The following is a 21924-nucleotide window of genomic DNA, read 5'->3' on the forward strand; positions in this document are numbered from 1 at the left end:
GCCACAAAGGAATACTCGATAAAAAATAAACAGAAAGCAAAGACTCGGGGTACTCTTTTGTTTACGAATGAGACGTGAGGAAAATTGAACATCTTCACTAAAGAGCGCGGAACTACCGTTTTTTTTTTCTTTGCAACCACATATACAATAGTTCACATAATTCACTTGTAAAGGCAAATATAAGTTGTGTTCCAGTAGTTTTTTAGTAGTAAAACTAGCAGAAGAGAGAACAGTACAAAATGCCATTCTCATTTAGGTGTGCTCAAAAAATAAGGGAACGGAAAATTAGCAGAAATGCGATAAAATGTCAACATTCAAAATTCCAAAAGAAAACAGTCTAAATCGGACTGGTGAAACCTTACTGAAATGGACGCCAAAATTTTTTAAAAAAAAGAGTATCAGTCGCTACTCAACAATTGTTGATGCTAGACTGCGCTTATAACTCCGTTTCGCTTTGCGTTGCAAAAACAACACATAAACAAACAAAAACAACATACACACATACATTCCTTTTGCTTAACGACATTTTTATTTCTTTTTTTTTTTGTGTCTTCCATTAAAAAATTTTTCAAAATGGATGGGGATCCGCCACCCCAGCCGAAACCACTCTGGGACCCCAATAAACGTCGCGCAAATATGATCTCAAATTTAAACAAAAAATTTATAAATAATGAAGGAGAACCTATTAACAACACAAATATGTCACAGGCTTCATCCAATGAGTCTGAATCTACACAAAAATTCGATTCCAACTATAACGCCATGAAAACCAACACTTTTTATCCACAACACCACCCAGGGCCATTTTATGTTATGGTTACTTCGGAAACACCCATAAGTTCCAGAAGAAAAAACTGTGAATTACACCTATATGCCCTTTTTCAGAAGATTCAAATGCCCACTACATATGTTTGCAAAAACGTTGGCTACAACACCTTCCGCCTTACTTTTAATAACTGCGGCTTGGCAAATTCTTTTGTACAAAACAAAAGACTAGAAGAAATAGGTCTAAAAGCTGAAATCCCAGAGCGATTTATACAAAAATTTTATATTATTAAAAATGTTCCTAAATCAATTGATGGTATAACCATTAAAAATTCAATTGAAGAAAATAATGACATTGATGTGATATCAGTTTACCGATTCACAAGAAAAGTGGAAAATGATTTAATAGAAGAGACTGAAACGGTCAAAGTAGGAATTATATGCGATGGAGTTCCTCAGTACATATTTATGTGTGGTACTAGAGTCATACCCGACCTATATGTTCCCCCAGTACGTTTGTGTAAAAATTGTGGACGCCTTGGCCACATCGCTGTACGTTGTAGATCTACAAAACGTTGCCTTGACTGCGGCAAATTGATAGTCTGCCCAAATCAGTGCAAGGAACAAAAATGTAAAGAATGCCTGTCTACCACCAAATGCAAAGAAGAATGCAATTTACCAAAATGTATCCTATGCAACAGAGATGATCACAATGCTATGGATGAAAAAATATGTCCAAGATGGAAAACTGAAAGGAACATAAAATCAATCATGACTCTTTCCAATTTGAGCAGGAAAGAGGTTATACAAAAGTATCCCGAAACCCAAAATTATTATGATATTTTGGCAGACAATAATTACAATTCCAATTTTCCTCCAATTAGAAAAACAACCAATCAACCAAAAATTAATTTTAATGAAGAAATCAACAAAAGGATTACGAAAATAAAATACAGCAAAGTAGCGGCTCCTCGTATAAAGTCGAATCATCCCGTTGCTAGTCCGATAAATATTACGCCTTCAGTACCTGTGTATGAGTATTCATCATTTTCCAAAGTTTCGGAGCTGGAAAAAACCATGTCAGTATTTACAAAGCAAATGTCTCAATTACTCACCTCATTGAATTGCGCGGAAGGCTTGGATATCCTAGAAAACTTCAGGAAAACATTGTTAACTCGTACTGAAAAAAATACAAAAAAGATAGTAAATCAATATGAAAACAGTCAACTTCCAACATCTAGTTCTTCCCAAAAAACTAAAACAAACATAGATCCATGAATATTTTACAACATAATATACAAAGTCTTAATAAGAACAAGCATTATCTTGAATTTTATTTGAACAAATTCAATATAGACATCTGTGTCTTAAGTGAAATTTTTAACATAGATGAATCTCAAAATAACACAAATATACATAATTATAACATAGTGTCAAAAAAGAGAAAAGACAATTATGGCGGCGTTGCCATACTCTTAAAAAAGAACATCAAGTTTAAAAAAATTAAATTCCAAACAAATTTGGACATAATTATTTGCCAAACAACAAATATCACAAACAATCTTACGATAGTATCAGTATATTTTCCACATTCCATTAAATCCTGCGAAATAAAACAAGAGCTCGAAAGACTGATATCATTTCTTGAATTACGAACCGATGTATTAATTTGTGGTGATTTCAATGCAAGACATACATCTTATGGAGACTCGTTTAATTCACACCGAGGTAACATTGTGAAAAGTTTCTTCGATTCATCTAACTTTTATCATCTTAACAATGGTCACTTTACTTTTAAAAAACGTCTAAGTGATACCACTGGCTCTGTTTTGGACCTTTCTTTCACGAATACGGCTTTAGACACCACATGGAAAGTACAACCGTGCACTATTGGGGGAAGCCATCATTATCCCATAGTCATTAGCATCATTGGCATCAGTAAAATTAAAAACCAAAAGTTTTTAGCTAAAAATAAACTATTGAAATCACTCAACAAAACGAATTTTACCCCCTCTTTTGATGAAATACATTCCACTTTCAATGATGAAATTAGAAAATCAACATACACCATTAATACTAAAAAGTCTCCCAAAGTGTGGTGGGATGCCATTGTGGAAAAAACACACAGACTCCAACTTGCTGCACAAAAGACTTATGATATGTTCAACAATAATGTAAATGCTTCAAATTTAATTGAAGCAAAAAAAGCTTTTCAAAATGCAGTGAAATTCGCCAAAAATAAAGCCTTCAAAACAAGACTCCATGATCTCAATAAAGAACCAAATCCAAAAGCACTATTCAAACTTGTTCGAGGATGTAAAAACTCTTCTACAACTATATTTCAAAATAAATGGTCATCTGATAATAACAAACAATTTTTAATTCATCTAAGGGATCAAGTCCCAAATAATTCTCCAGTATTAATTCCGATTACCAGTTCCAACTTCACCGATGCCTTTTCCACTGACGAATTCAACTATGTTCTAAACAAAAAGAAAAAACCATCTGCAGCAGGTATAGACAGGTTGGTTACAATTTGTCAGAATCAGCAAAACAAAATTTACTGAAAGCCATGAACAATGCATGGAAAGAGTGCAATGTCATGATGGAGTGGAGGAAAATTAAAATTGTTCCCATTCCGAAAAGAGACAAAGACTTGGATATCTATACAAATTACAGGCCAATTGCTTTAATATCGGTTTTCGCGAAAATTATTAACCTAATGGTGAAGGAAAGACTTCAGAATTTCTTGGATCAGAACAATATTTATCCACAAAACACATATGCATATAGGAAAAACCTTTCTGCCTCTATGTGCATAAACGATTTACTATACACAATTAACTGTCAAAAAGAGCAAGGTGATAAAGTCATCATTGTATCATTAGATATTAACAAGGCGTATGAATGTGTCAAAATAGAATTGCTTTTTCGAATCCTAAACGAGATTTCATGTCCTACAGACATTTCCAAGTGGATTATTAATTTTCTAAAACATAGAATTTTAGTTATGGGCAATGAAAGCCTGGAAATTTATAATGGTCTTCCTCAAGGCAGCTGTTTAAGTCCCACTCTTTTTAATATATACACACTTGGCTTACATGGTATAAATAATCATCACACGAAAATATTCCAGTTTGCGGATGACTTTATAATATTGTCAGCACATAAAGATTTTGATACTGCTAATGAGATCCTTCAGACAAAAATGAATGAATTTTGTGACATTTTAAAAACGCTAAATCTTTCTTTCAACACTGATAAAACCGTGGCCATGTATGTAGCTAAAGGTGCCAGGAAAATACCAAAAATTACACTTCATGGTGTATCAATCAACGCAGTAGAAAAGATAAAATTCCTAGGAAGGCACATCAAAAATAGTTTGACTATTAAGGATCATTATGAGGATGTAATCAAATCGTGCAATACAACTTTAAATGGTTTAAAAATGATAAACTCCCTTAAAGGCGGAATTCACCCCAAAATATCCATAAATTTGGCGAAATCACTTCTGTTCTCTAAATTGGAATATTCTATATCATCTATGGCGCACATGCCCAATCATGTTAACAAAAAACTGACTACATGTCAAAACAAAATTTTAAGGAAAAGCCTGGGGCTAACGCCTTCGACGCCTGTTCACGTAATATACGCTTTAGCAATTGTTCTGCCTCCAGAATTTCGTTCGCAATACCTTGCTGCCAAAGAACTTTTAAAATTTAAAGTATTTCAAATGAGTACCTATCAAAAACTCACGTCACACCCATCAAACAAAACAAGTCTCGGCATGATATACAACAAATTTAAAACCATATTCGATAATACAAAAATATGTCCATCCGAACCCCCAGGGCAAAAAATATATTTTTTTATGAATATGTTTAATGCACCGAAACAATCACAAGGAAAGGAATTCTTCAATAGTATCTATCTTCAGCAACTTAATCAATTCAAATCGAATGGAACATCTGTATGGTCAACCGATGCCTCGGTTATTGGTAATAAAACAGGCTGCGGAGTGTGCAATATATCAACCAATGAAAACTTCCTTTTTAAAATTAATGCAAAATGTTCGTCACTGATGGGGGAACTTAACGCTATTAACAAGGCTGTTGACCTCATTATAGAAGACGGTATACAAAAAGCTGCAATCTTCACTGACAGCAAAAATGCTTGTTTGCTGTTAGAGAATAACACATCATACAACTACTTAGTCAATAATATTATTAAAAAAGTCAACTCATCAAACATAAATCAACTCACATTTGTGTGGGTTCCGTCACACGTAGGAATCTCCTCAAATGAGCGCGCTGATTTCTTCGCTAAAAAAGCTGCAGATGTTGGGTGCATTATCCAATCCCACTTAGCTGTAAAAGACGCTTATTCTGCAATCTATGAAGCCCTATGGGAAGAATGGGTTAGCAAATACAGACTTCTATCAATTTCGAAAGGCACTTACTTTTCGCAATTTTTTTCTTCACCTCCAAAAAAACACTGGCATTCTGAATGGTCCCTAGAACCTGGAGAAATAAAACTGATTAATCGCCTGCTGTCTGGTCACACATACTCAAAAATATACCTGTACCAAATAAAAGTGACAAACACCAATCTGTGCTCACTTTGCAGCGTACCTGAAAGCGAAAACCATTCTATATTTACATGCAAAAAATATGACCACTTGAGAAGTGGCTTCAATTTTTTTAATAACTTCAACAACTTACCTGATCTTCTCAAAAACCTCACCAGAAGTATCATCACGGAACTTTATAATTTCATTCATGCAGCTCATTTGGAATTGTAAAAACTCACTATCATCAATCAACATTGCAATCAAATACACATATATTCACAAAGTGAACCTTTCTGGTGATTCACTATCCAATATTCACTAACCGAACTAAAATAACCAGTCTTGGTACATAGGTACTACGGGTACCTATCCAAAAATCAATTAAAACCCAAAAAAAAAAAAAAAAAAGAGTATTGAAAATAAGTTAAAATTAATAATTATTATTGAATGATGTTCATTTAGAAAGTTTTGTTTTTACAGAATGCGTTGAAGAGTATTTAGAGGTGGAGTTTTCTCAAATCCCAACCTGGAGAAGCTGACATGGTTGGAGGCACCGGTTAAATTAATGTTAAGTCTGCTAAAAGACTTAATGCCACAAGTTGGGAACACAGCCAACCTAAAAAATAAAAAGAAAATGTTCGCAGTAATAAGCAAACGTCTTTGGTTTTAAGCTTAATTTTTCAATTTACCTTTAACTAATTTTGCACTGTTTTCCAATACGTTTTCTTCGTTTGATTCCTCATTCAGTCAGTTCTCTTCACTCCTGGAATCATCCAAAAGTGAATACATCAGTTGCTTCATATTTTCTCGTTTTGTTTTTGCACGACAAATATTAGTTATTCTTTATTTTTTAAGTTTATCTTTTTTCTTTACATTTGTCGTTACGCGCGAACATTGAAATTTATTAATACATTTTTCAACCTTGTTAGCCCTGCCAATTAAATGTCAAATTTACAATTTGCACATTTCTGCTCGGCCAAATTCATGTAGCTAAAACAAGCAGAAATGTGCACCACTCAGCGCCATTTTTTTTCGAGAGAGCTGCAAGTTTTGCTAGTTTTTGGAGTACGGGAACCCGTTGTAGTTAACTAATTAGTACTAACTTGTAGGTTCTGGAACACAACTATAAATACTAGGTAGTCGTATTAATGCTATGTTCCCTAGAGTTTTGTAACTTTTTTTTAATACAAAAAGCAAAAGGTTGATTTGTTTATTTACCACATTTTCTTTTTTTACAAAACTAGTAGATTGTAGCAGGTTCTGGAACAGAGCATATAAATATATCAACTGTATTAATTTGATTTTTGCCAACAAGATTTTGAAATTTTTGCTCAGTTCTGCTGTTTTTTATTTTAAATATTTTTAATATTTTTGGCATATCAGCGTTCATTATCGATGCATCAAGTTTGAACCCAGAATGCATCAGTTTGAGCCCAGAATTTCTGAGACCCTAGAACACATTTCTGGTGGATGTCAAAATTCTTTTGCAGACTTTTACAAATATTTCGAGTCCGATATTCGAAAATAAAAAATTGTATACTGAAACAGCAACTACCTGAAAACGTTTAGAGAAGCTGCGGTGGTTTTAAGTATTAACTCATCGTTTCAGACATGGTATAAGAATATAGGTAGACACATCGAGACAGCCAGTCAAACCAATTTTGGAATTGAAAATGTTGAATGAAAAATTATTTTAATATGTAAAAATTGTTGAAAACACGAATTATATTAACCTCCGAATGACGTCGTATAAGAAAACATATATAATTTTTTGACATATCAATGCTCCCAAGCGTTGATGCATTTACCTGTATTCTTCTGCCATGGTTTCAGAAGTGAAAGAATGTATAATGCTAAGTTCACATGGCAGGTGATTCGTGACATGGTACAATGATATCAAGGTAGGGCTATGATACCATATGATTTCATTTTTTTTATTTTCTTGGCTTAATATGTCATCTTTATTTGTTTATGTATGTGTTTTCTTTTAAATAACAAAAAAATTGTTCAGAAAACATTCAATTTCGGATGTTTTCAAAATGTTTATTTCATCGTATGCATCGAAAAAATCTAGAGTTTTTGTAGCGAAATAATCCTTTAGAGATATATAGAACCTGGTTTTGAAAAGAAGTGTTGACCTTTCATTCTGTTTTCGCGGTTTTCAATTATTTATTCAAAATAAATGCAACAAGTTGTTTGATTTTTTATTGTTTTGATACTAATTCTGACATTACAAGCCAAACAGGTAGACCTCTATACTTGCAATTTTTTCAAAGTTGGCCTACCTTCTCTTCATTGTACCATGATTCGTGATATCTAATTATGAAATATCTAAATATTAAGTTCGCCATTCCGTTCGTAATTCATCGAAATAATAATTTTAGACCAACTTGTTCTGGAGGCAGGTCAAGTTTGAAGATGGCCTATATCGGTCTGCGTTATCGTATATTCTTTATATAACGGTTTCTCCCAATATTTGATATTTTTATGATTGTATCCAATTTTTTTTTTAATGGAATGGTCTGAAAATCCGCACGAATAGTTCCTTTTGAGTACTTTACATCCTGGAAAAGAATTTTCTATATTGGTCCACAATATCGAGTAGCCCCCATACAACGGTAGACCCCCAATACTCCCTATTTTGATGATTTGAGCGAAATTTTTTAACGGAATTGTTTAAAATTTCGCATTTAAAGTTGGTAATGGTTACTACACCCTATGACAAGTTCAAGTTCCTTCATAATGGAGGAGGGTATTAAAAGTTCGATCCGGCCGAAATTAGCTTCTTTTTTACTTGCTTTTTATTTATATCAAATGTTAATGAAACAGAGAATAAAACATTGAGAGCTGCTTTTCAACGACAAAGCGGCTCAAGCAGATAAGACGCCTCAAATGGAGATATAAAGAAAAAGAAAACGGCGACATTTCTGAAAAGACCCAATTTTTTTTAGTAATTTTTTGTTATATTTTGTATTTATAGAAAATTGTGAAATGTTCATTTAAAAAAACGTCGAACTTTCAGAAAACATAGTCGGTCCGCTTTTTTAAAATGATGATGACTTAAGGTAGCCAAATAAGTGCTTTATGTATTCCCCACATTTAGATTTTCTTTGTTAGATATACAACGGAAAACAAAACTACAGGTATTTTCTTGAAGTAACGTCACTGAACAATTGAATTTGTTCCGAAATGCATTTGGGATCAAGAGCAAGGCGTATTTACAAGATTACACGGTAATGCTACCTTTTTGATTGAAAATATAAATAATTGTTTTCTGACCAAAATGCATATTTTGCAATCATGGCAACAATTAAGAAGGTACAGCCACTTCAAATAAGAATACCCATTCTCTGTAATGTACCTTGTCAAATTTCATTGCATAGAAACATGTTCCCATCGCTGATTTGTATATGTCCAATGAACAAGTTTGATATCAAAAGAAGATTAAGTCCCTAATTCGCCTTCTGTATGGCCTTATTAAATAGGCCATGATCAGTAGTGCTGGTGACAAAGCAAACCATGACGATAATAATTCAATTGACATTTCCTACAGGGACATTACAAAATTGCCTCAATCTCCAAATAAATTAAATTCGCCGTATTGTCATAGTGTGGTAATCAGTGTTGCCGTTTGAAATCTTTATTTCAGCCCAAATTTTTTCTAAAAACCGCCCAAAATCGACCATATCCGCCCAAACTGTAAAAAGTTGAATAATTTATATGTAGTTTGTATTCAAGTAAATTTTATTGAAAATTTTACACTATACATAAAAAAGGTACTCAAGTTTTATTACATTCAATGTATTAAATACATTAGAGAAAATAAAAATTGTATGTTATTTTACTTCAATTTTTTTTTATTTTTATAATATATATTTGAAAAAGTAACATAATACAAGAATTCAATGTATTAAATACATTAAAGTCATTATTATTATTCAGGTTTTTATACCCTACAACACTATGTGTTGGTTTCCCGAAATATTGGTTTCCCACTTAGGAAAGTATATACGGATCTTCCTATCTCGCCGAGCTGCGTCGATATAGCTATGTATGTCCGTCCGTCCATGTAAATTTGTAATCACTCTACAGGTCGCAATTATGGACCGATCTTCACGAAATTTAGAATGTAGCTGGGGTTAAGGTCAGAATAGAACCCTATTTCTTTTGGAGATGATCGCATAATATTTAGGACCAAAAACTGAAAAATTTCCTGATTTTGCAGTTGCTCTACAGGTCACAATTAGCATGGGGCTAGAGCTTTGGACTGGGCAGAAGCCTTCCAATTTTAATGGTCATCGGGTAATATTTAGTGATTTAGTAGACCATAGCATTTGCGATAAATAAAAGTAAATTTTTCCATTAATCCGCGAATATTTTTACTGCCGGCGAAATCACAAATAGACGAACAGGTCAATTCTGACCGTTACGTAGATGCCGATAGTAAAATATCGGATATATATAGAGAAATATATACAATGTATATATACAAAGGAAGGGGATGTCAGCTAGAATGCCTATATCTTCAGAATGGCTGGAGCGATTTTGACAAATGTTGTCAATTGCCCTTGTGGCAATTAAGTATAAATACTAAAAAATCGCATAAAAAGATACCAATAATAATGTTCATATAGATTTTGTAGTATTTTGTGAAATTTTTTTATTTTTTCTCATTTTTTATCGCATGCGATTTTTTCAATTTGACTTATAATACAACACAGGTTAGGGTTATTATTTATATACAGATTGCAATTATCGTTCGATCCTCACGAAATTTTTCACAAGGGTTAGGCTCAGAAGGGCAAGGCCTATTGTTTTCAAAGATGTCCGCAATATATTTAAGGGTTGAAATGGACCAGCAACTCAAAATGTTCCTGATTTTGCAGCCGTTATAAAGGTCCCAAATATAAACCTAAGGACACGAAATCTCGCATGAAGTTAGAGCTTAGGACAACGGGTATAATGGACCACTATTTTTGTGAAAAAAAATACCAACATTACTTACAGGCGATACACAATAGGCGAACTTCTGGTTTTTATACCCTCCACCAAAAAAAGTATGGAGGGTATATTAAGTTCGTCATTCCGTTTGTAACTCATCGAAATAATCATTTTAGACCCAACAAAGTATATATATTGTTGATCAGCGTAAAATTCTAAGACGATTTAGCCCTGTCCGTCCGTCCGTCTGCCCGTCCGTCCGTCTGTTGTAATCACGCTACAGTCTAAACGAATTATGATAGGAAGCTAAAATTTTGCACAGATCTCTCTTTTGTCTGCAGGCAGGTCAAGTTCGAAGATGGGGTATATCGGTACACGATATCGTATAGCCCCCATATAACGGTACCCCCGATATTCGGTATTTTGATGATGTTAGCCACATTTTTCAATGGAATTGTCTGAAAATCCACACAAGTAATTTCTTGTGGGTACTTTATACCTCGGCAGAGAATTATCTATAAAGGTCCATATATATATGGTGCCCCCATATATCGGCACCTTCCGATATTAGGTATTTTAAAGATTTTAATAGAATTTTCAATGGATTTTATTTTTTTGAATATTTTCTAATTCGTTCCAAATGGTGGAGGGTATTCAAAGTTCGGCCCGGCCGAACTTACTGCTTTCGTTGACGAATATAGCCAAATATCGTAGACAAGAAAATCATATAGATGAGTCTAAATTTGGAGACACAGAGGGGCCTCTTGCATTTGGAGATGATCGTAAAATATTTAGGGGTTTAAATGAACCAAAACCAGAAAAAAAAATTCCTGATCACACAATTGAAGCCAATCGACACGCCTGAGAAAATAGGTAAGCACAGGGAAGAATTCTGGCATTTTGGATGACCATTGGAATATATTTAGCCGTAAAATGGAACACAAAAACTAACAGCTCGACGGAGTGCATAAATATTGGGAAAATGTCCCTGGTCAAAATGCTAAGGGTAATATCTGGGCAATGCTCCGTGACATAATTTCAAAAGCGAAATCTTCCAAAATGGATTTGGACATGAGGGGGCTTCTAACATATTGTAGTGTTGTAGGGTATCACATGGTCGGCCCTTCACGACTTTAGCCTAATGTATTATATATATTATTAAAAAACTTAACAAAACTCTATAAAATAAATAACGATTCATCTCAATAAAAAAATATAAAATTCAGTTAGCAATAAAAAAATTAAATTGCGTAAAAATAAACAATGAAAAATAAATTTGTACCCAATATGGAAAAAATCCGCCCAAACCACAAAATTTATCTTTCTTCCGCCCATATTTGGACGGAAACGCCCAAAACGGCAACACTGGTGGTAATCGATAAGTCTTATGTGTGTTGCCAACTACACCCGTTTTAAATAAGGACGGTTTGTATATGTACAGATTTGGCAATTGTTACAATCCATTGAGTACAGACTACAACCACTCTGTGCAAGGCTTGGGATTCGGCCGAATAGAATGTTTGTACGAATATATTCCTTAGGACAAATTAGTTGGTTGAGTGATAACTAAAATCAAGATACACTGATGATTATAAATTTGTAGCTTAGGATACTTAGAGAACTTTACAGATACTGTATACAAAAGAATCACCTAGTAGTGCAGCATTTGCAGTAAAAAAACACAATTTTCTTATACTTTTAAATATTTTTTTTCGTTTATTTCAAATATTTTCTTAATGAGTTGTTTTTTGTAGGTTTTCTCTTCTTCGTTATCTTTTAACACCATTTTTTAATAATTTCGACAAAAAAGGAAATAATTATCTAAGAGATAAAATTACAAATAGCATTTGTATTCTGGTTTTGTTTATGAAAAAAGTAAAGTGAAAAGAATAATTACATAGAATTAGAAAAAATACAATAGGTAAAAAACGTTGTGTGAAATGTTTGTTGTGTTTGGGTTATGTTGATTTGTAGCTGTTTTGGTTGATCAAATAAATACCTAATCGTAATTTTGCGAAAACAAATCGAAATATTTGAAATGAAAATAAATGTCAATTGTATGTATATGCTAATGTGTACGTATGTATGTGTGTAAATGATTTTGTGTCATTGTTTTAGTTTTTCTTCGTTTTTTTTTTACAAGGAATAAGGCAGCAATATTTAACGTATTACTATCATCTTTCATGCATACATTCGTTTCGATTTTTTTACTTTTCTAAAAGTTTCTATCCAATCCACAGAATGAATAAATCCTTAAACTGCATTTGAATTTTTGGTTTATTCTAAAAAAAAACTTTCAGCTAATAATGTAGAATTTGATTATAATCATTTGCACAATGTATTGGTTTGTAGGAGCAAAAAGTGTCAAGGAAGATGTGATGCATCGCTTCAACCAATTAAGTTCAGGCCATGCTTACATTTTTTATTTACATTTCGGTTAAGTACCTCGACATAAAATGTATGAAAATATACGTCAAATTGATAATATTAAATGGATTATGATAAAAAATCGATTTCAAATGTGAGAATACATAAGCAGCGTGGCACTGTCGCATGGTATATTAAGTAAGACATTATAAAGGAATGTCGCATTCGAATTCTGCCATCGTTATTCATTATAATTTGACATTAATATACCATGCGGTGATTCCAAGCTGGTTATGTATCTTAAACTTCTTCCTTAGGGTGTAAGTACATAAGAAGCTTAAAGTCATGACAAGGCATATTTTATGACATTTTATAAAGGGATTACAGAGCCGCACTAAAATTCTGCCATCATTTTCCATTATAATTTTACATTAATATACCTAGCCATGACTTCAAGCTTTTTATGTACTTCGACTTTTACTCTTTCGGTGGTCATGGTTGAAATATTGCATCTCACCTTCATTGCCAATAAACCCCCCCTTGTCTTCGTCCATTTCTTTTTTCTAGATACAGGGCAATTTTTTTGTTTTGTTTTAGATTTTCAGATCGACTTTATTTATTTATAACTAGTATTTTGTTTATTCTTTTAAAAGCGTATATTAGAGTCTAATATGTTTTTTACATTAGGGTTGGTTGGTTTGTTTGAATGGTTGTTTTAAGCGTTTATAAATAATTTAATTTAAAAGTTGTTTGTTTTTTATCTTATATTCATTTACTTAATTAAAATCTTACTTAAATAACTATTTATGAATATATTAAATAATAAATAATTTAGTTTTTCTTTTCTTTTAAATTTAAATCGAATTGGAAATTTTGGCTTATAAAGTTATGGTTTTTTTTTAGTTTTTTGTCTAATGTTTGTTTTGCTAGGGGATTTTTGTTTTTTTTTTGTATATAATTAAATGTTAGACGGTGCAACACAAAAAATTATAAATAACTTTGAAAGTGGTATTATCGTTGTCCAAAAAATGGAGAGTATTCAAGCAGTAGGCTTTGTTTATATTTGAGACTTATGCAATGAAAATTGTGGAAAAGGAAAAGTCAGGCGCGGTCGACTATATGACCACTATGCATGATTAGTAGAGCTCCCATAGCAAAAGAATTTATTTGAAGAAGATCATACCACCTCTCAACCATTGGCTTTAGAGCAGTTATAATTTGGTTTCAGGGGGAACTAATAAATGGGAGGCATATCCAATTCTGAATCAATAAATTTGACGGAGACATTTTTATCATTGCTTTAGGGAGCATGATATCGCTTCAAGAAGGATTATATTGGAAATGGAAAAGTATATCTGAAATTTATCCCATATGGACTGATATTAGCCATTATTTGCAAAATAAACCTGAAATCGCAATGAGGATATATATGGGAGCTATACCCAATTTTGAGCCAATCTCGTTAAAATTTGTCAAAGGTATTTTCGAGCTCAATAAGATATCTGGTTCCAAATTTGCTATAGCCATTTCTGAACCGAATTTCACCAAAGTAAAGAAGCGACTTGATCGTAACCCGCGTCGCAGTGGCCGAAAAATGGCTCGTGAGCTGAACATATCGCAATATTCCATTCGGCAAATATTCAAAAAATGAGCTCGGGGTAATGCCATTGAAATTCCAAAAAGTTCGGGAACTTACACCGCAACAGAAAGAAAATAGACTCAAAAGAGCTAAAGAGTTGCTTCGCTTGGCCGAATGTGGTGAACTGCCGAATTTGGATTTCTCCGATGAGAAAACATTCGTTGGCCAGCAGTTTGTAAACAAACAAAATGATCGTGTTTACTTGCCAAAGATGCCAGCTGAAAACGTGCACCTTTGGTTGGCTACCAGAACTCAAGCGTCGGCCATGGTGATTTTGTGATTTGCCATAACATTATCACGAAAATATTCCGGATGATTTATTCAATTCCAGCGCACAATGACCACCAAAATCTCCGGATACCAATCCATTGGACTATTGTGTCTGGAGTATTTTGGAAAGCAAGGATGGCACTAAAAAATACCAAAGTGACGATCACCTCGAGCAAGCGCTACGCCGGGAATAGGCAAAATACAGCAGAGCAACATTCGGGCAGCGTGTGACGGTTTCATTGGCCTTTTGAAGGCCAATTCGTGCCAAAGGTTTAAAAAATAAATTAAAAAAATGTAAAAGTTATGGCGTTTGACTTTGTTGCAGCTTTTTTTTATCTAACCCTGTATGTAAACATACTTTTACAAATCAATGTCAAATGTCAATGTATACGAAATCCAGTGAATTATCTGTCAATTACAATTCGAACATATCAAATTTTAAATGCAAGTGTTTTCAAGAGTTTGGTTGCATTATTATCCGTTTTAACGCATACAAAATACAATGAATGGATATTTTCATAAATAAACATTGGTGAATAAACCAGGTCTAGAGCTCAAATCCCAAATCTGAATACCCACAGTTTTTGACTAAACCACTTTGAAAGTATTTTTTTGTCCCGGTTTTTCGTTGTTGCACCGTGTAATGTCCGTTCGTTTGTCCGTTTGTTATATACTTAATTGTAGGGGATATCATTAGTATGTATATATATTTATATTATGTATATGTAATTTATGTATAGTTGTGTATGTATATAATTTACATGAAAAAGAACTAACTACAGGCGACTTAGGCTTAAAGAGAATATATTTATATATATATAGTAAGTGGGTAGGTAGTGGGTCTTAGTATTTTTCTTCTTTTTTTACTGCATTCGTTCTTTAAGTATATTATGAAGAATATATGCATACTCGACAATTACATGAACATGCTTAAACATATATGATGGCCATGTTAATGATAAAGAAGAGGAGAAGGAGGTGGACGACGACGACAACGATGATGATGACGCTGAAGACGGTGTTGAAAAGTACTTGTACATATTATTAGGCGACATACCAACAAACTATTACCTGCAAAGAAGGAACCTGCAATATTGTTTGGATTAAGGATCTTTGAGATTGGGGTTGATATTTGTCTTTGTTGAAGAATTTTTCTTTTTGAAATTACAGGGTGTCAAAAGAAGTAATGGAATTATTTAGAATTGTTGAGATTGCAGAAGAATACAGAACAATAAACTGTCAAACCAATTTTGAAATTGAAAATATTGAATGAAAAATTATTTAAATTTGTAAAAGTTGTTGAAAATACATATCACAAGAACCTCCGACTGGAACTTATAAAAATATACTTATTTTTGAAAAAAAAGACATATCAATGTTGCCAAGCGTTGATGCATCTACCTGTATTTTTCTTCTACCATGGTTGGGACATGGTATATTTGTTACAAGGTAATATCAGGTGCTGACGGTGTAAATTTTTGTACAATGCTTGTTGCTACCGTACATTCTTATACCATGGACTTGGAATATTTTTTCGAATATATGTCATGTCGATAATTAAATATCCATTTATATACTTCCAATCATGATACAATAAGGAGGTAGAACAGCCTCGTAAACCTACAAAAATACACCCTGAGGCTAAGCCCGCTTCCTGTCAGAATTATTGAAAATTTTACGTTTTTTCCAATCATTGATTTTGAAAATATTTTTTTATACTCTCCTCCATACGGTATATATACGATAGCTGTACCTTCCGACATTCGGTATTTTGATGATTTTAGTCACATTTTTTAATGGAATTGTCTGAAATTCTACACAAGGATTTCTTCGTGGCTACTTGGTCCACCACATCGTATATCCCCCATGTAACTGTACCTCTTGATATTCGATATTTTTATGGTTTTAGCCCAATTTTTTAATGGCATCGTCTGAAATGCTACGCAAGGAGTATGAGTAATTTACCCCCTGAAAGAGAATTGTCTCTATAGGTCTACAATATCGTATAGCCCCTATAAAACTGTACCTCTCAACATTCGGTATTTTCATGATTTTAGCTACATTGTTTAATGGAGTGTTCTGAAATTCTACACGAAGAGTTCTCTGCGAGTACTTTACCCCCTGAAAGATAATTTTCTATATAGGTCCACGATATTGTATAGCTCCCATATAATTGTACCTCCGACATTCTGTATTTTGGTACATTTTTAAGGCACATTTTTTAATGGAATATTCGGAAAATCCACACAAGGAGTTTCCTCTGAATACTTTACTCCCTGGAAGAGGGGAATTGTCACGACATTATTCACCGGAATTTCGTCAAATTTCATATATTCGTAATGGGTACTACAAAATTGTCTATGCAGGTCCACGTCTTAGAATAGCCCCCATGCAATGAAACCGTCCCTTTATTCGGTATTTTGATGATATTAGAGATATTATTTATCGGAATTGTTTAGAATTTCGTATTTGAAGTTCGGAATCGTTACTATAGCCTACGACAAATATTGCTTATCCAGCAACACGTATTCGTATAGTCCCATATAAGGGTTTTCATTTGAGCGATATTTTTCAACGGCATTTTATTTTAATTTTTCAAGTTCCTAGTGGTGAAGGGTAAAAAAGTTCGACCTGACCGAACTTAGCTCATTTTTACTTGTTATTTTTCAAAACAATAAACACATACACAAATTTGGCAGATGTCGGCCACACTAAGAAATTGTAACCAGCTGGTAGTTCTACTTTAATATTTTGACTCTGCAATGTCCCACCTTATATTTCTTTGTCTTTGCCACATTTTAGAAATATTTCAAAAAGGTCAGTTCTTATACAACTTCAACAAAGTAAATTTGAATTCTTATTGTTACATGATTGTTTTGTGTAAGTCGGAATATATACGTAATTTAAGTACATAATTACTTGAAAGTGTTCTTTTACGACGACATCCTGTATAGTTAAAGGAAACAAGAAAGAGTTTCTTAGTCCTGCAAAAAATATACACATGAAAGGTGCCACCTCTCTTTATGCAAATCTCTACAAGTAGGTATCTCTGGTTCCCCTACCCGCCTTAGACATCGTTTTCGCCTTCTTCCTCCTTCTCCTCATCTTCTCTCATAACTTTACTAACAATAATGATTCTAATAAAAATGCAAATACTAACAACCACACACAGTTGATTCTGACATTTGCAACCATTGTTGCATTCTCGCCATTACAACGACACACACATCTGTACATACATTCACACATAATCCCCTTAGTGCAGTCGGTTTTTCTTTTGGCATGGAGAATGCAACACCCTGTTTGGCTGTTTGTATGTTTTCAGTATTTCTTTCGTTTTGTTGTTTTTCTTCTGTTTGCGCTTAGAGTTGCCATTAGGTAAATAATTAACACTAAAAATCACAATATGTTGTTTTTTCCATCTTCCTCTCTTCCGGTCTGTTTGTATGTCTTGCTCGTTGAACATTGCCGCTATGTTAGCATTTTCACTTTAACTTGCCATAACGGTAATTCGTTTAATTTGAATTCGTTCGTTCGTTTTGTTTGTTGCTGTTGTTTTTGTGCGCTTAATTTAGACATGGGTTGCCAGGGCTCCCTTCTTTGTGACATTGCCATTTGAGGGTAAAATAAATTGCCCCGATGGACTTTGGACTGTTGTGGCGGCGGCATTGTTTCCAACACCCACAGCTGCCACCACGCTGGAGGGTGTACCCACCTGGGCAGCTAGTGGAGTGGCTGCCAGCGTATTGCTGCTGGCTGTTAGATTTGAACTGCTACCGCTGACACTGGCCGGACCATTGTGGCCGCTGATGATGCTGCTGGGTGTGCCGAAATTCTTGAGACTGCCCATTACACCACCATTGGCCATGGTGTTCATGTGATTGCGGGGCGCATGGTAAGGCGGTGGTGCTGGTGTTGCCGCTGGGTTCGCTGTGCTGGGTGGCGGCAGAGGTGGGAGTATGGAGGAATTGGTACGCAGATAGGGATTTCCATAGATGGCACTGAAACGGCTATCGATGCCGTTCTGTAATAATGGTTGACCTGCGAAGAAGAAAAACATTAGTGACCATGTAATTGTGGAGTTAATTCCTCGGTCTTACCTAAGAATCCATTATTTAGCTGTTGCTGATGCTGCTGCTGTTGTTGCATATCACTGCGGTTTCTGGGCAAACTCATATTCCCCGTTGTGGTGGCTGGATTTGAGTAATGCGGCAAGGTGGCCGAACTAATGGTGGTCGAATTACTCTTGGACACCGAACCCACAGAACTCTTGTTGTCATTGGGAGGGCTATAGTCCAAGGCATACTCGAAATAGGGATAGCCATTGGCCGAGTCTTTGTAGTCTTGATTATTTTTAATGTTCTTGATGTTGCGATTATAGCGATCACCAAAATCACCGGAAAATCTGCAATAGATCGAAACCCCATTAGAATATTATGTTTTTTAAATAATTGCTGCAAAACCCTACCTCTCATCCAGTTTGACGGGTCCCGCCAAAGGTACACCCAATGTGGCCCCCTTCATTTGTACATCGGGCATGGGTGAGTGCGTTAGATTAATAGCCAAACCATCTGAGCTGGATTCGGTATATTCGGCAGCTTCATAGGCCTTGGCACGCATCTCATTCTTCAAGTCACTCAACTTATCACCACCCCGAGAGGCTTCGGGTATAACATCGGCTGGCATGGGCTTCTTTTTGTTACGTTTCATATAAACAATCACTAGCATCACAACCATTAGGATAATGGCCACTGAGGACATGGAGCCCATGACCACCAAAAGGACGGGTACAGAACCAGCTGCTTTAAAAGGGGAAAAAGAAAACAAAAAACTGTTAGAATATCCTTTAGATGAATGTATGCGCATCCCTATACTTACGTTCGGGTATTAAGGTGATTAGCAACGAATCGCTGCCATATGAATTAACAACTGTACAATTATATTTGCCGAAATGATTCGAACGACTTTCCTTGATAATCAAAGCCGCCCTGACACCCTCGGGCAAGTGGTGCTCCTCGAATATATACAAATCGGGATCTGCCGTTGACATATTGATGATTTTTCCCTCATAGGACCATAAAATCTTATCAGCCTTGGGTATGCTAAAGGCCAAACAATCGATTTTGGCACGATTGCCTACAGCTCCAAATTGGACTTTGTGGGAGGTGATAATGGGGGCACGTTTAACATAGATTGTGGCCTCTGCACCAATTTCAGGGAAACCATCCACCACGGCTTTGCAATAATAGCGGCCAGCTGTTTCGCTGGAAACTTTCAGAGTTAGATTGGCCGATGTGCCTACCACACGTTCGGAATTTTCATTTATCCATTCAATTTCTGGCGGTGGATTGCCATCGACATCACATTTCATGGTGACAGTGGTGCCCAAATCGGCCTCAACGGAATTGGGTCTTTGGCGGAAGGCAGGACCATCTGAAATAAACCAAAAGAAAATGTGAGTAAATCCCACTCCTTCATTTTGTTTCATTAATACTTACAACTTATATCCAATGTCTCGCTTTCCTCACTTTTGCCCACCGCATTTACCACCTCACACTTGACAATTGCATCGTGATATTGACGCGACACATTGTGTATAACCATGCGTGTGGTATAATCTCCTGTTACCAGTTCATCATTGATAAACCAACGATAGGACTGGACGGGAGGATTGGCATCAGCCTGGCAGGAGAGTATAACTTCAGCACCTTCCGGAATTCGACCACCGGCCAATGCTCCGCCCACAACTGATACGGTAACCTTGGGAGCATATTTCACTTCCAAAAGAATTTTTGCCGATCTATAGGTGCGATCTGCCGTATTCTGAGCCTGGCATGTAAATGTGGTGTTGTGATGTTCCTTCTTGGGAGTCAACTTCAAAATGGATTTGGCTGTGACCCGGCGGGCATCGGCCAAAGGCTCCTTGACATCTTCAATGCCTTTGGTCAGGACATTACCCAAACCATCAATCCAGGTGATCTATTCAAAACAGGACATATTAATAAGGAATGCAAAAGTGGAGTGTCTAAAGAGATGTGGAACTTACCTCTGCCGCCGGTTTTCCACCTACCGACACACATTCCAGTTCTATTTCACGATCTTCCGTTGTGACCAAATGATCGCCCTGCAGGATTTTCGGTGCCTCTGGCGGCACCAATATGGTGATTTTGGCAAATCTTGACCTAATGCCAGCCTCACCATTTGGACCCGGTCCCACCTGACACTGATAACGAGCATCGTCGTCCAGCATGACGGGAAAAATATCCAAAGAGAAATCACCCTCTTCATCACTGCCCACCATGGAGTAGCGTTCGAAACCACTCAGATTACGATGTTGACCCAAACCAAAATCATCCTTGGTCCATTGCAGGGCACCCACTTTATCCATTACCCTACAGGGTAAGGTAACACGTGAACCCACCACCGCCGTTTGATCCTGCGGTTCCATGGCAAAATGTTGTCCCTCTGTGGGCGATTTCAAATTATCCTCATTGCTGAAGTGAATGTTGGAATTCTTTTTCGTCTTGACCTTGGCCACAACATCCGTAACTTGAAGGCTCATAATAAGGAACATGACAAGTAGTTGACCAAAGTGGCGGAGTGTTGGAATGTTGCGTTGTTGTTGCTGTTGTTGGCTTTTGGCATTTAGCCTGTGTTGAGGTTGAGTTCTTTGTTCGTTGGATTGCTGCATATTCTCGATTGGTCTTGGGGATGTTGGCGAGCAATGTCAGGATGTAAACGCCTGTAACGAGAAGGGGAGAAGAAAAAGAGATTTGGGGTTAATTTAAGAGGTTTAAAGGGGCATAGATAGTTAAAATTTTAGATTTATAGGATTCTAATGAATCACCTTCCACAGGCAGAATACTCAATTGCTCTGTTCCATAACTGTCAAAATGTAGAAAATTTTACTACGATAATGATATCGGGCTCTGTAACAGAACATTTGTAAACTATTAGAAATATGGAAATAATAGGTAAAAAAATAACCTTCATCCTCCACCATTTTTAAAGAACTACATAAAAATTATAGACTTTTTAAAAAAATTTGGTCGAAAAATACCGCCCAATGGAAATCGGATATATAGGGGCTTTTCGAAGTCGTAGGTCTACATAGTAATAGAATATCGGGAGGTATCGTTATATGGGTTTATATGAAAATTTGGACCTGCATAAGTAATTTTTTGTCATAGGCTGTAATACTTAGTACGATCTTCAAATACGAAATTTGAAACAATTTCGCGAATAATGCCCCTAAGATCATCAACATATCGAATATCGGGAGGTACCGTTGTATGGGGGCTATATGAAGACGTAGACCTATATAGGAAATTTTCCGTCATAGGTTGAAATACCCATTACGAGCTTCAAGTAC

At 35.3% G+C, this 21924-nt stretch overlaps 1 protein-coding gene across 2 annotated transcripts in view; it reads right to left on the bottom strand.

The window, feature by feature from the left end:
* Positions 1-12394: 12394 nt before the first annotated feature.
* Positions 12395-21924, bottom strand: part of LOC101899537 (irregular chiasm C-roughest protein) — a 101482-nt gene continuing 91952 nt past the window's right edge. Inside the window, exons 2-7 of one of the 2 annotated variants that reach the window (XM_059121693.1) lie at positions 20599-21294; positions 20051-20531; positions 19431-19985; positions 19021-19351; positions 18653-18957; positions 12395-18593 (exon numbers count right to left, since the gene is read on the bottom strand). In XM_059121693.1, coding sequence (XP_058977676.1) covers positions 18124-18593; positions 18653-18957; positions 19021-19351; positions 19431-19985; positions 20051-20531; positions 20599-21243 — 2787 coding nt within the window. In that variant the 5' untranslated portion in view covers positions 21244-21294 and the 3' untranslated portion in view covers positions 12395-18123. Of the gene's footprint in view, positions 18594-18652; positions 18958-19020; positions 19355-19430; positions 19986-20050; positions 20532-20598; positions 21295-21924 lie in introns of both variants that reach the window. The other variant, XM_059121692.1, reaches the window with a different exon arrangement.

The sequence above is a fragment of the Musca domestica genome, unplaced genomic scaffold (genome assembly GCF_030504385.1).
Source record: "Musca domestica strain aabys unplaced genomic scaffold, Musca_domestica.polishedcontigs.V.1.1 2, whole genome shotgun sequence".
NCBI classification, from domain to species: domain Eukaryota; kingdom Metazoa; phylum Arthropoda; class Insecta; order Diptera; family Muscidae; genus Musca; species Musca domestica.